Source organism: Conger conger, chromosome 9, assembly GCF_963514075.1.
Source record: "Conger conger chromosome 9, fConCon1.1, whole genome shotgun sequence".
Taxonomy (NCBI): domain Eukaryota; kingdom Metazoa; phylum Chordata; class Actinopteri; order Anguilliformes; family Congridae; genus Conger; species Conger conger.
In genome coordinates, this window is record NC_083768.1 from 45,046,913 (window position 1) to 45,060,882 (window position 13,970).

General features: G+C 45.2%; 1 protein-coding gene across 2 annotated transcripts in view; it reads left to right on the top strand.

Annotated features, from left to right (window-relative positions):
- The window catches only part of LOC133136561 (fibrocystin-L-like), a 51,519-nt gene that overhangs the window by 20,608 nt on the left and 16,941 nt on the right, over nucleotides 1-13,970 (top strand). For both annotated transcript variants that reach the window (XM_061254175.1, XM_061254176.1), the window contains exons 35-53: nucleotides 132-236; nucleotides 643-828; nucleotides 1,713-1,883; nucleotides 2,101-2,318; nucleotides 2,568-3,552; nucleotides 4,031-4,279; nucleotides 4,406-4,555; nucleotides 5,089-5,263; nucleotides 5,583-5,739; nucleotides 6,124-6,280; nucleotides 6,382-6,461; nucleotides 6,556-6,685; nucleotides 8,265-8,394; nucleotides 9,501-9,742; nucleotides 10,136-10,272; nucleotides 10,692-11,721; nucleotides 12,241-12,432; nucleotides 12,880-13,031; nucleotides 13,550-13,709. In XM_061254175.1, coding sequence (XP_061110159.1) covers nucleotides 132-236; nucleotides 643-828; nucleotides 1,713-1,883; nucleotides 2,101-2,318; nucleotides 2,568-3,552; nucleotides 4,031-4,279; nucleotides 4,406-4,555; nucleotides 5,089-5,263; nucleotides 5,583-5,739; nucleotides 6,124-6,280; nucleotides 6,382-6,461; nucleotides 6,556-6,685; nucleotides 8,265-8,394; nucleotides 9,501-9,742; nucleotides 10,136-10,272; nucleotides 10,692-11,721; nucleotides 12,241-12,432; nucleotides 12,880-13,031; nucleotides 13,550-13,709 — 4,806 coding nt within the window. The remainder of the gene's footprint in view (nucleotides 1-131; nucleotides 237-642; nucleotides 829-1,712; nucleotides 1,884-2,100; nucleotides 2,319-2,567; nucleotides 3,553-4,030; nucleotides 4,280-4,405; nucleotides 4,556-5,088; nucleotides 5,264-5,582; nucleotides 5,740-6,123; nucleotides 6,281-6,381; nucleotides 6,462-6,555; nucleotides 6,686-8,264; nucleotides 8,395-9,500; nucleotides 9,743-10,135; nucleotides 10,273-10,691; nucleotides 11,722-12,240; nucleotides 12,433-12,879; nucleotides 13,032-13,549; nucleotides 13,710-13,970) is intronic.

A 13,970-nucleotide genomic window follows, 5' to 3' on the forward strand; every position in this document is an offset into this window, starting at 1 on the left:
CAAAAAAGCAATATAAATATACTTATCGAGATTGACTTTTCTTGATTGATTTTGATATTTGCAGTGTCTCGTCAAATGTCACCTTCTCTCTCGGTCTAAGTATTGTGTGACTCATCCTATGTGTTTCTCAGGCGGTACCCTGTGTGTTGTGACCTCTGCGTCAGACCACCAGTTGGAGTGCACCACACAGCCTGAGGAGAGGACCCACACGGTGACAAACCTGGGTTCCCATCCAAGTACGTTTAACTTAAGGCCTCTGGAGCCATGCCAATCAGACTCGCAGAGCGAGAAGCAGAAGAACAAAAAAGATAACCCGACAGGAACATGTTGGCCTTTTCGCATTGTTAAGTGTTCTTATGTTCTTAATCTTTATAATCTCAATCTTATATTCTCAACAATGGTGGGTAATAATTTCACACCTTCAAAAGTTATTTGTTTGCTCTTACCATTAGCCTTGAGGTGCTTAGAGAGCTTGGCATGAGGAAGCTGCAGGAACCTGATGATTATCTCTCTGAAAGTATGGATTAGTGACTTAGTTGTTACTGTTAGATTAGATTTGTGTACAAACTGCACTCACAGTGAACACAATGAGATGTTCCAGGGCTTTCCACCCAAGGACTCTGACCCCACCCATGGTTTCAGGTTACGGGGAGGGTTACGCGTGGAGTCCTTCGTCCCTGACGGTGTCTTTGGGGGACATGGTGCAATGGCATTGGCAGGCCCCCCTCTTCGTCCCACTGGGGTATAGGGTCTTCAGTGTCGCTAATCCCAGCAACACCACCTACGATGGAGTGTCCTTCAACAGTGGAGACATTAAGACTGAATCTGGTACAGCAAAGACCTCCTACACCTCCCACCACTGTGAACTCTCTTTAACACAGCTAGATGTTCAATGCTAACTTAGCCCAGTTGTTTGTATACAGTATGATCAGAGTTTAATTTGGATTAAATGTGCTCTATCAGAGTTTATTTTACACACTAATGGTTTTTCTGTGTGCTGTATATTAAATGTTTACTTGAAATATAAGCATTATATATAAGGTTACACCACATATGTAATGTAAAGTACTTTTTAAGAAATCATTTTAATACATGGCAAGTACAGTACAATCAGACAGTATACAGTGACCAGTATACAGTGACCTTAACATATTTGCCATGATGCCACATCAGTCAAGTAAGAAGTTAAAGATTTGGGGATTCGTTGATTGAAATTGGGTACAGTGAAAATCAAGGCGATAACATGTGAATTGTATTGTAAGATTGTAATTTAGCCAGCTAGTAAGTTTTGACTGTAACAATAGTTCCTACTTAGTTGGTAAAGATCATAATTATTATCTTATCGTGGCTACACCTGAACTTGAACCACCAACTTTCTGGGTACCAGTCATGCACCTTAGATACAGGCTTCCCCTCAGTCCAGTGATCGAGTTGGGAAATAAATAATACGCTAACATACGCATTGTATTGGCCGAACACGTTTCATCAAAATATCTCAGGGTGCTTTGTTCTGCCTAGATGTGTGTCCCCCAATGTTCAACTGAAAATAACGCCCTTGAAGGGCAGAGAAAGGTTTATTATATCAGATTACAGTTAAATAGAGTGGCCATAACAACATCTTCCAATAATCACACGCATTGAATAAACATTGAATGTAAAACTGTGTGAAATGTTATTAACTGTACTTTACTGTGTTTGTCATTTGGTAACAGGGTTCTTTAGCTATCGGTTCACAACTCTGGGAGACCACTACTACAGCAGTGGGTATGTGGATGACAACAAACAGAAATTCCTGCAAGGAGTAGTGAAAGTGCAACCTCTGGAAGACCGCTATGACAAGTTGATCATCACTGTTGGAGGAATCGAGGCAGAATACAAGCCAGGTACATTTTCTTCTACTGTGACGTTTCCATAAAAAGCTTTTATTTTTTTTCTGTTGTGCTGTTGTTTAGGTGCGATTTAATCTCCAGCTTTTTGATTGTTAAATCCAGCCATTTGTTTATCAATCACTCTGCTTTGCCAATTTAGAAATGCAGCTGTTGTTGCCATTGGGTTTAAATCTCTATGTCTTTTGCGGTTGTGTTTAAATGTTAAATATAGGTGCACCACATCGCAATAGCAGGGCAGTGATGGAGTGCGCCTCTCCAGTACCTGACTGCTACCAGGACTTGGGGTCTTCTCTGTCTGACGGGTTCAATGTGAGCTTCTTGGACTGCTTCTCCCCCAAGGTCCACCGCATCTTGCCGGGGAGCGGCACCACCCATGACATCATCCACATTGAGGGCATGGGCTTCAGCAATGCCAGCTGTGCCAATGAGGTGAGGCGCTCGCACAGTCATAGAGACTGTTGAATATTATGTGCTGAGAAAAAATTATGAATCATCAATGAAATTGGCTCCATCTTTGATAGACAGTAGATTATATGAACGTGAAAATGCTATAAATTGTATTTTATTTACTTGTTTACTTTTACATTTTGATACGCTTCCCTTTGGATAGTCCTCCCCTCAGTAGGTTTTTTCAGCAATGTTTTGCGTTGTGATGAAATCCCATTCTGTTTTAAACAGGTTACAGTTGGGGGGAGTCCTTGTCATGTGATCAACAGCACCGTGGCCCAGATAAGCTGTCGTCTCTCATTGGCCAGTGGCTTGGAAGTGGGCGTCCGTCATCCTGTCTCTGTTCAAGTCAAAGACATCGGCACGGCCATCAACGTTGCGCCCAATGAGATTGATCGGCGCTTTGTGGTTCTGCCTGTCATAGACTCCTTGAGTCCCAATGCTGGCGGTACTGAGGGATACACTAGGCTCACTATCCAAGGCTCCGGGTTTTCAGAAGACCCACAGACAGCAGTGACCGTAGCCGGAATGCCCTGCCGCGTCCAGTTGGTGAACTACACCTCTATTACCTGTGAGACCTCCCCCGCCTCAGCACGCCCTGGGGTGGTGATGGTCAACGTGGGAGGAATCGCGGCTGCCTGTCGCTCAACCTGCGCCTTCCAGTACTCCCCCAGCCTCAACCCCCAGGTCACGGGCGTCTCCCCTGGCATCGTTAGTGGCAGCTCCACCACGGTGACCGTCTCTGGCTCCGGGTTCGGGAGCAGTCTGGATGATGTGGAGGTCTTCGCAGGGGACGTGAAGCTGGAGGCCACGGCCGTGACGGATAGCAGCATCACCCTCGCCGTGGGTGCGATGCCCGTCGGTGACTACGCCCTGAAGGTGGTCATCAGCAGTAAAGGCCTGGCGTCAGGGTCTGCCACCCTGCAGAGCCCTGCCCAGGCCTCCCTCACCCCGAGCGCCGGGAGCACCAGCGGCGGGACGCCCCTGCTCATCACGGGAAACGGCTTTGTGCCCGAGAACACCTCCGTGACTGTCGACGGCTCCCCCTGCCGGCTGGAGCGGGTGATGCCGGATGAGGTCTCCTGCGTGACGGAAGCTCACCCTGTGGGTAGCGTGCAGGTGCAGATCAGCGTCCTCTCCGTGGAGTACCCCCCGCTAAAATTCACCTTCTCCCTATCAGAGACGCCGATGATCACAGCGGTAAACCCAGGAGCAGGTGAGAGTCTCAGCTCTTCCTGAAGCATAATGGAGTATAGGTGCTGATCTAAGATCAGTTTTCCATTTTAGCTCATGATGGATAAGTTTGGGGCAGAAACAGTGATAACCTGATCCTAGATCCTACTCTAAGAAGCTTTATCAAATAGGCCCAGTACTCACATAAGTTCCTATTAGACCTGGGTCAGATACATTTGGATTCAAATACTGAGTCAAATTGTTTTGGATTCAAATACTTTTCTGTGCTAAATTGATCTTGCCTGGTACAATTGAGCCAACTAGGAGGACCAGAAGGTGGGGTTTACAGTTCAATACAGCAGACCAGCTCAGTACAGTATTTAAATCCAACACCATTATGTATTTGACCCAGGTCTGGTTTCTATGCCACTTTACTCATCCCTTTGATAGACAGAATAAGATGGCTGCTGTATAGTGTAAATAATCATCTCTGTGTTTGAATATTCTTCTGGATATTACAGGATCCAGTGGAACAGTTATCACTATTTCCGGGTCGGGATTTGGCACCGATCTCCAGCACGTCTCCGTGAAGATAGGTGGCACACAGTGCGATGTTTCGTCTGTCACTGACACAGAGATACAGTGTGCGGCAGGGGAGCGCCCGGGGGGCACGTTCCCGGTCATGCTCCGCCACGCCATCAAAGGCTACGCAGATTCACAGGTTTCCTTTGAATACCAGTGGGCCCTCACGAACGTCATGCCGAACCAAGGTACGAAGAACACACCCTCACCCACTGAAGCATAAGTGGGATGGGAATCTGAATGACGGAGTGGTGTGCTCGATTGGTATACAGTATCCGTCCTGTGCATCTCATTTCTGCATTTTACGTGTGCAGGAGGCTATGGTGGAGGCTTGGTTCTGCGTGTGCACGGCTCCGGGTTCGACCCTCGCTCTTCACAGGTGCTGGTCTGTGGGAAAGAATGCCCAGTCCAGAGAAACATGTCCATGTCCACTCTTCTGTACTGTGAGGTTCCACCTAACAATGGTAAGGGACAATTGTGCATACCCACTCCTGTGGGAGGCATGACTCCTACGTCTCGTACATTCACAGACATTCAACTACATGTCCTGAAATGCAGTGAAACACAGTGTCTGCATGTATTTAGAGTCCGTTTCAAACAGCAGCCAGTTATGGACATGAGAACAAGATGTGTGGAGTCTTTAGCCAATAAACTACTTTATCAAATCACTTCTGCTGAAACACACCAAAATTGAGCAAACACTGCAGCCCTCCAGGACTGTATTCTGACTGTGACATTAAAGATCCTTTAGGCTAGTAAGCCATTCGGTGTGAGCAATACGAGATGGATGAATTCAGAATGTTCCACTGAACTATGGCTGGCATCAGTTCTTGATAATCAAATTTAGTAAATAACGATCAGTGTTTATTTCTTGGATAAAGATCACAGAAAACATCTGCTGGGCTACTTGGGTCCAACAAGTGACCCAACGGTTAGGTCTTCTCCTCACTGTTGGGTTCTTCATGCTGAAGAGCGAATGTGCTTCTGTCTGCACCAGGCACTGATGAGCAGCTGGTCTGCCCAGTGGAAGTTCTGCAAGCAAACACTTCGGAGTCTCTGTCCAGCGCCTTCACTTACAAATCTCTCCTGACGCCCGTCATTGCGGAAGTGTCGCCCCGCAGAGGGGGAACAGCCGGAGGCACCAGGCTCACAATTACAGGCTCTAATTTCAGGTACCTCCCAATCTGCCCATGCTAAGCCACACAGTACGCCCCACACAATGGGGAGGGATGCTATGGGCTGTGCTCCTCACAGGTAATCAATGCAATACAAACACATTGCATTGCATTGAATTTTTATCAGGTTACAAGTCCTTCCAGAAACTTGCAAAGCAGGTAACTGTATATGGAAGATGCCTTGCAGGGATGTTTTTAGAGCAATTATTTCCATGCTGCTGAATGGGTGAATTCACAAAGCTTGTCTTGCGATGCTGATGAGTGTAAACCTCGGAGTCTACAGTAATTAATGCTGAATAATGTTTTGTTCCTACAGCTCAAACAACAGTGCAATCATGGTGACAATAGCAGGCTCTGTCTGTGACGTGGTCTCTGCCAACGACACCCACATTGTCTGCATTACCAACTCTCAGCCCAGATCCCAGGAAACCAAAGTTCAGGTCAACATTGACGACAGAGGCTTCGCAAACACGGTCAGTGTACAAACTTCACCACACCCAGAGAAGACTGGTGTAGCCCAGGGGTGTCAAGACTCCAAACTCCAGTGTCTGCTGTCTTTTGTGCTTTTCAGCACTTGTGACTCATTGAAATCACTGCCAGGCCAATGAGTCCACACACCTTGTTTGAAAGGCTTAAAATGGCTGTTGAAAGAATACCAGAAACTCCAGCATACACTGCAGTCCTCTTAAGGACTAATATCTGACACCTTGGGCCCTGATATAATTTAATGTCAGACTTAGTATTAAGATTATGTTTCACTATTCACTTTGTGCATTTCAGTTAATATTTATTGTATTAATAAAGTATTTCAGTTAATATATCATTGACTCAGTTGTGCTGTGCACTCTCTTCTTTAGGACAATGCTGATTTCTTCTACATTGATGTTTGGTCCTCCAAGTACACCTGGGGTGGCCTGTCACCCCCCGAAGCGGGAATGTTCGCCGTCATCACTAAGAATCAGACAATCTTGCTGGATACCAGTACACCAGTGCTGAAGATGCTTCTCATTCAAGGTACATTGTATCTGCTGTATCAGTATGTATCACTGTAAAACCCCCAAGTATAAAGAAGAGGCTGATATTTCTCATGAATGATTTTTTTGTTGTATGTACAGGTGGGACTCTGGTGTTCGATGAGGCAGATATTGAACTGCAGGCAGAGAACATTCTAATTGCAGATGGCGGTGTTCTTCAGGTACCGTGAATAGATAAGTCACTGCTTTCCAAAATTGGTGTTCATAATTCTGTCGCCTCGCATTCTGATTCCACTCTCCTGGTTTCCTGTGCAGGTTGGCACGGAGGCTGAACCCTTCCAGCACAAAGCCATCATTACGCTCCACGGGCACCTACGGTCTCAAGAGCTCCCTATCTACGGCACAAAGACCCTGGCCATCAGAGAGGGCACGCTGGACCTGCATGGTACCCTCCGCTGGAAATAAGTTTTTAATATGCAGTGTTTAAGCTTAAAATAATATACATCATGCGCTATCCGCGATTGTGTCACATATTCTGTGGATGGGCAGCCTCCTAGGCAGTAGATAACTTGCAATAGAGTATCTGTTTTGGTCCGCATGCTTGCCAGTCCTGGAAACCTCATATCCTTGGAGCGGCTAGAGTCAACTACTAGTTGATGTAGGACAGCTGTAATACATCTTTCGTCTCAGCAAGCCATCTGCATCTGGAGAGTTGGTGACTATAGGGATTATAGGGATCCATAAAAACATCTGAGATCAACGGTTGTTTTCCTATCTCCACATCCACATGATCCACATACAGTCCTCCAAAAGTATTGTAAAAGCAAGGTCCATTCCTTTGTTTTTGTTATACACTGAAGACAATTTGAAGTGTTTGAGGTCAAAAGATGTACGACAGATCCGCATTTCAGCTTTTTTTCCTGGTATTTTTGACTAGATTTGTTAACCCAATTTTTAGGTGAGCAAAAGTGCTGGAGCATGTGACTGGTAGGTAAACAACAGCAGTTGATGACAGAAACATTGTGAGGGCTGTGAAGAAAAACATCATTCAGTGACATCACAAACAATCTCCACAGGGCAGGGGTGAAGGCATCTCAATCAACCTTTCGAAGAAGACATATATAGAGGCTATATAGAGGCTATACCACCAGATGCAAACCACTCATCAGTAGTAAGGATCAGAAGGCGAGATTACAATTTGCAAAGAAGTACAGAAATGAGCCACAAAGGTTCTGGAACAAAGTTTTATGGATGAGACCGAGATTAATCTACCAAAGTGATGGAAAAGCCAAGAAAGAAGGGATCTGCTCATGATCGAAAACATGTAAGCTCAGGTCGAGGAAGTGTCATGGCTTGGGCTTGCATGGCTACTTCTGGAGTGGGCTCAATAGTATTTATTGATGATGTAACTCATGGTTACATTACATTACATTATTGGAATTTGGCAGACCGCTCTTATCCAGAGCGATGTACAGTTGATTAGACTAAGCAGGAGACAATCCTCCCTGGAGCAATGCAGGGTTAAGGGCCTTTCTCAAGGGCCCAACGGCTGTGTCTATTGTGGCTACAACGGGGATCGAACCACTGACCTTGCGTGTCCCAGTCATTCACGTTAACCACTACGCTACAGGCCGCCATGGTAGCATGGCCGCTAATGGTAGCAGCAGGATAAATTCAGGAGTCTACAAAAATATGCCCAACTGCCAATACAACAAAGGACTTCATTAGGGAGAGAAGGTACCTTCAGACTGGCCAAGTCAATCACCAGACTTTAACCCAATTGAGAATGCATTTCACCTCCTTAAGAGGAGACTGAAAGGAACCCCCCCTCCCGCAAACAAACAACTGAAAGAGGCTGCAGTAAAAGCCTGGAAAAGCATCACAAAAGATGAATGCATAGCCTTGTGTTTCTTACTTTCCTACATGAGAACAAAATGTCAGTCCTGACAACAGGGGAAAAGCTCTGACATGCTCTTTTGAGACAAGCCAAAGTGAACGTGTCTAAAACTACCGTGCTCCCCCAGGTATACCTGTTCCAGTTCCTTGGACACACTTGGCTGCAACGGCCTCTGCCGGATCCACCACAGTGACCTTAAAGCTGCCTGTCACATGGAAAGTTGGGGATGAGATTGTCATCGCATCCACCGGTAACAGGTAGACCTTTAGGATATCTTTAAATTTACTGCAGCAGCATAAGGGAAAAATACTTATGATACTGTATACATGTTCTTTATTTTTTAGAATTAATTAAAGTGTAAGATCACGAATATACAATCAGAATGTCTTAACTGAACATTCTAATGCTGCCAATTGTATAACAAGCCAATATAATCCGCTGTACACATGCTATATTTCCTCACATTTCCCGTTTCTTCCCTCACTCTCTTCGTTGCTTCAGCATGTTATTTTCCTCTGCGCTCGTATGTTTTCCACCTCACTTTCCCTCTTCCTTCTTTCAGGCTGCATTGCTGCCGTTTCGTGATTTCCCCCACAGTGATAACAAACTGTCTTTGCTGTAGCCAGCTTGCTGTCTTCCTCTGAACCTCTTTCTTTCCCACACCAATACCTGTGCACCCCTTCTCAGAAAACAGCAGCCACATATCCATAGTCCTGACAACATTAGTACCTTAGTGGACCACTTAATATGCCCTCACCCTGTAACTAACATAGTCTAAATAAACCCTTTCTGGTAAATCCCCACCAACCTTGAGTAATAGTCACCCATGTTCTTCTTAAACACCCTCCCTATACATTTTCATCTGCCTGGCCGCAACTCCCTCCACCTCTATAAAACAATCCTCGTCTACCGACCACGGAACCCCAATGATGACCCCTTTCCGTAGCACTTTTTCCCTCATTCAAAAACTTTAACGCTTTATCCCTCAGTCTTTTAGATAGGCACTGCACAAGTACAATTCCCCCCTGGTTACCCACACTGCTCTAACTTATTTCACAACAATTTATTTAATCACAAACCTTCTTTTGTGGACATCATTAGAAATGCATATATGACCCACTACCATACCATACGAATCAGTGGGGTACACATCTTATCTGACGTAATTACATTTCTTTTATTCACATTTATGGATCTATCACAGTTGAAAACAATGGAGTTAGACTTAGAATTTAGAGAAAACATTACAAAGACCTCCTAATATTAAATCTTTAATTGAGATTCAGTGCATTTCCTGAATTGACACACTGTGTAATGCTGAAGTGTCGATTCATTCCGTGTTTTGAATCCACGTGTCTCGCAGGCACAGCCAAAGAGAAAATGAGGTGAGGAGAATCGCCTCGGTATCGGCCGATGGAAGGACCCTGACCTTGATGGAGCCCCTGACGTACACCCATCTGGGGGTGTCTGTCACACTGCCTGACGGGACGGTGTTTGAAGGGAGGGCGGAGGTTGGCCTCCTCACCAGGAATGTTGTTGTCCGTGGCTCAAACAACATTGAGTGGAATGACAGGATTAAGGCTTGCCCAGAGGGGTTCAACACAGGTACAGCCAGAAGGGAGACAGCTTCAGCTCATGGAGTCCCCTCCTGCCTCCATACTTGATAGTATTGTGGGGATACATCCCTTTGGTATAGCCATTTTGTGTAGCCTACCCCATTGTATGAGCATAGTGTGAAAACTTGCAACATCGGCTGTTAATGGCATCACCGTTCCTCCAGGTTCTCTGCAATTCACTCACTTGTTATGGAATTAGTAATTGACTCCATGGAATTACTAATATTCTGCCAAAGTAAAATATTCCTTCAATAACAAATTTGCTCTTTATACCGTGCTGTTGCATGCTGTCAATTTGTCAAGTCAATTTGTTTTCACATTTCAAAACATGTATGCATACAAATAATGGGTATAGGGGAATGATTTAATTTTTCCCTTCTAGGGGAGTTTGCCACCCAGACTTGCTTCCAAGGCAGGTTTGGTGAGGAGCTAGGAAGCGATCAGTTTGGTGGCTGCATTATGTTCCACGCCGCAAGACCTAGTGAGAACCTGGCAATTGGACGAATTGAACATGTGGAGGTAAACCATTGATATTTATATAATTTCAAATATTAAGATTGATTAAAAGATGAAAGCCTTCTTCTATGTCTTTTTTTGATTGTGCCCTCTACAATATCATTATCTCTGTATTTAGTGTATTTAGGGGTGTATCCTCCTTAGGCAGGTGTTTCATGGTGAGGATCTCTTCTCTGTCCTTGGGATTATTGACCCAGATAGTTTAAACATGAGTACAGCTAGAGGTACCCAACCGTTGCCTTATGAATATCTCCAGATAATTATTGTCTTGCTTTAGAACTCTTTAGAACTGTAGTTACATAAGCTGGGTTGCAGTTGGAGATAGGGGGCTTCTGATTTGAGTCAGAGGTTCACACTGAAGAATGCAGTTGTAGGTTCAGTCAGCCGTTGAGTCATAAGCCTTTCATCTCACCTCCCTCCAGGTCTTCCATGCTGGCCAGGCCTTCAGGCTGGGTCGCTACCCCATCCACTGGCATCTAATGGGAGACGTGCGTTTCAAGTCTTACGTGAGGGGCTGTGCCATCCACCAGACCTACAACCGAGCGGTGACCATCCACAACACCCACAACCTGCTGGTGGAGAGGAACGTCATCTACGACATCATGGGTGGTGCCTTCTTCATAGAGGATGGCATCGAGACGGGAAACGTCCTGCAGTACAACCTGGCCGTGTTCGTTAAGCAGAGCACCAGCCTGCTGAATGACGATGTCACCCCGGCCGCCTACTGGGTCACCAATCCCAACAACACCATCCAGCACAACGCCGCCGCTGGCGGGACCCACTTTGGGTTCTGGTACCGCATGCACACCCATCCGGATGGCCCGTCCTACACGCCCTACGTCTGCCAGAAGAAGGTGCCCCTCGGCAAGTTCTACAACAACACGGTGCACTCGCAGGGCTGGTTTGGCCTGTGGATCTTCCAGGACTACTTCCCCGCGCGGACGGGCGGGTGCCGCGTCCGCACACCGCATCCGGCCGTTTTCCGAGCCCTGACCACCTGGAACTGCGAGAAGGGGGCGGAGTGGGTGAACGTGGGGGCAGTGCAGTTCCACGACTTTGTGATGGTCAACAACGAGAAGGCAGGCGTTGAAGCCAAGAAGATTCACTCATACTTTGTGTTTGGGTTCGGGGAGGCCAGGGGTGCTGTGATGAAGAACTGCACCATCGTGGGGCACCTGGACGAGCTGGGCCTTGGCAGCAGCTACTGCTCCAAGCGGGGGATCATCCTGCCTCTGTATGATGGTTTGAGCGTCCTCTCCACCACCTTCATCAATTTCGACCGGCCCACCTGCACTGCCCTCGGGGTGACAGAGATAGCCGGGACGTGTATAGACCGCTGTGGAGGGTGGAGTGGGAGGTTTGCCGGGACCCAATACTTTAACTCCCCAAACAAGGCAGGGTTCAGATGGGAGCACGAGGTGGTGCTGATTGACATGGACGGCTCCCTCACAGGTAGATATCATTACAGCGGACGCATTAGAAACAGTGCAGCACAAATGTTCTCTTAGATTTAAAAACATAAGAGAACATTTGTGCATCCAGTCTGCACTGTGTCCAACTTTTGTTTCTTAAGCCTCAATCTGACAGCTGCACTATTACTTGTGTAACATGGACAATTACTGATTTTGCTTTCCATATTATTGATGTTTTGGGTTTGTTCCCTTATACCCAATTCCAAATAAACACTCCTATAACATAATTTTGGCCACATTTCTACCTTTACTCAGGGATTGATATGTAGATATGTCACAGAATTTCAGAGCCAGTTCATTTCTGCTTTTCTCAGGAATTCTCCTCAAACAATTTTGAATTCATTACTGCCAATTCTCAGTTCACAATTACCACAGTCCTAAAATTGTCTACAATACCAGAACTCTTACTAAGCGATTGGCAAGTTAGTGCATTGGCATTCCTCAGCATGTGCACCTGTGATCATGCAGTGCTCTGAGTCAGTGGGTTTGTTCCCTCCAGGCAACGCTGACCACAAGGTGGTGCCACAGAGCCACCTGCTGGACCCCGCCCATTGCACGGCGGATGCAGCGTGGAGCGTAGGGTTTCCAGGCGCCATCTGCGATCACACCGTCAACTTCCACCGTCTGGCTTTCAATAACCCCTCCCCCTCTTCCCTACGTGCCAAGAACGTCATCCTGACCAATTCACATGGTATGGCAATGTCTGTGTACACCACACCCAAGCTTAGCACCATGTTTCTGTTAGCCCTTTCTCATAGTCTGTTAGGGTTTGAGATAATATAATATAATATAATATAATATAATATAATATAATATAGCTGCCCACATTCTGTTGCTAGTTGTGAAACTGATTTTAAAATACTTGCTCAATTTTTTTTTTTTTGATTTCTGAAGTAAGAAATGGTGTTTTCCAGAATGAGCTGGTTTACCTGTGCTTTTAGTGCTGATGCTACTGTTTGTACTATACAGACTTAAATTCAAACAGTACTTGACCTGAACTTTGAATTTCAAATAAATGCTGTTGTTGTTGTTTGTAGTGTTAGTTTTTTTCTGCAGCATATTAGCATCGCTGATTGAGCAGTTACCAGTTGTCCTGAATGATGTTGTCATGATGGTGTTTTTCCTATTTTTTCTACAGGGTCCAGTGTTGTTCCATTCTTAAAGAAAAGAATGACCCACACGTATGGTTGGATGGCACTTCTTCCTTCTGCCGAGCACTACAACTGGTATTTTGATCTGGCGGATCACATCACAAACATCTCCTATAATGCCAGGTTTTATGGATTCGGGGTAGGTGAACATCGTGTTTCAATGGGTTTGTGTGATGGCTCATACCACCAGAAATAAGTGTACTAAAACATTTGTGGTACAGTGTGTCTTGCTCTATATTGTTATAAAATATGATAAGTGGTCATTGTGCAATGTCACCCTCTCATGTAATGGGAGTGCTAAAATCATTTCGTATTTGGCCCAATAACTCACCCAATCTGCTGTGTTGTATGTTCATGTGGGAAATCAGTTTGAATTAAAAGGCATTTCTGAAGGAAATATCTAATATGACAGTTAAAAGTGTTCTGTTCTAGAATATCCCTGATAGACATTTAGTTAGCGAGAATATTTTGCATAGCGACAATGTTTTCCAATTAGTGAATTACAGAATTTGTATTTTATGTAAAACAGCACAGTGGGTTTAATAATTCAAAATGTTGTCATTTATGGTCGTGTGAAATGATTCCATTAATTACCCATATCCCATAAGTGTGATATGCCCATGTTTGAATTGTACTACTGTATTATCCTCCTACCAGCAACAAGACTACGTCATCATCAACCACAACCTGACTCAGACTCCAGACAGGTTCGAAATAGTGGATTCCAGAAATGGTTCTGATCACCCTCTGGACTTCAGCACAAACGTCAATGGGGACTGGTTCTACAATGAAAGCACCGATACCGTTTCCTACATGGGTAAGTTTGAACATTTATGTGTTTAGAAATGTACCTGCTTCTTATCCCTGTCTGCAGCCATCAATTTTTTAAATCATTATTTTAATGTTCTAGTTATAAATCTACTAGTATTGTCATTTATAGTCGTGTCGTGTTTGTCACAAAATTCGTCCATTGATCCAACCACTCAGTTTCAATTAATACTATCCCTACCGTACACTAACAGCAGCCTTTGTTTGAAAAGCCACACATGCAAACGGTAAGAGAAGAGAGTGTGTGAGA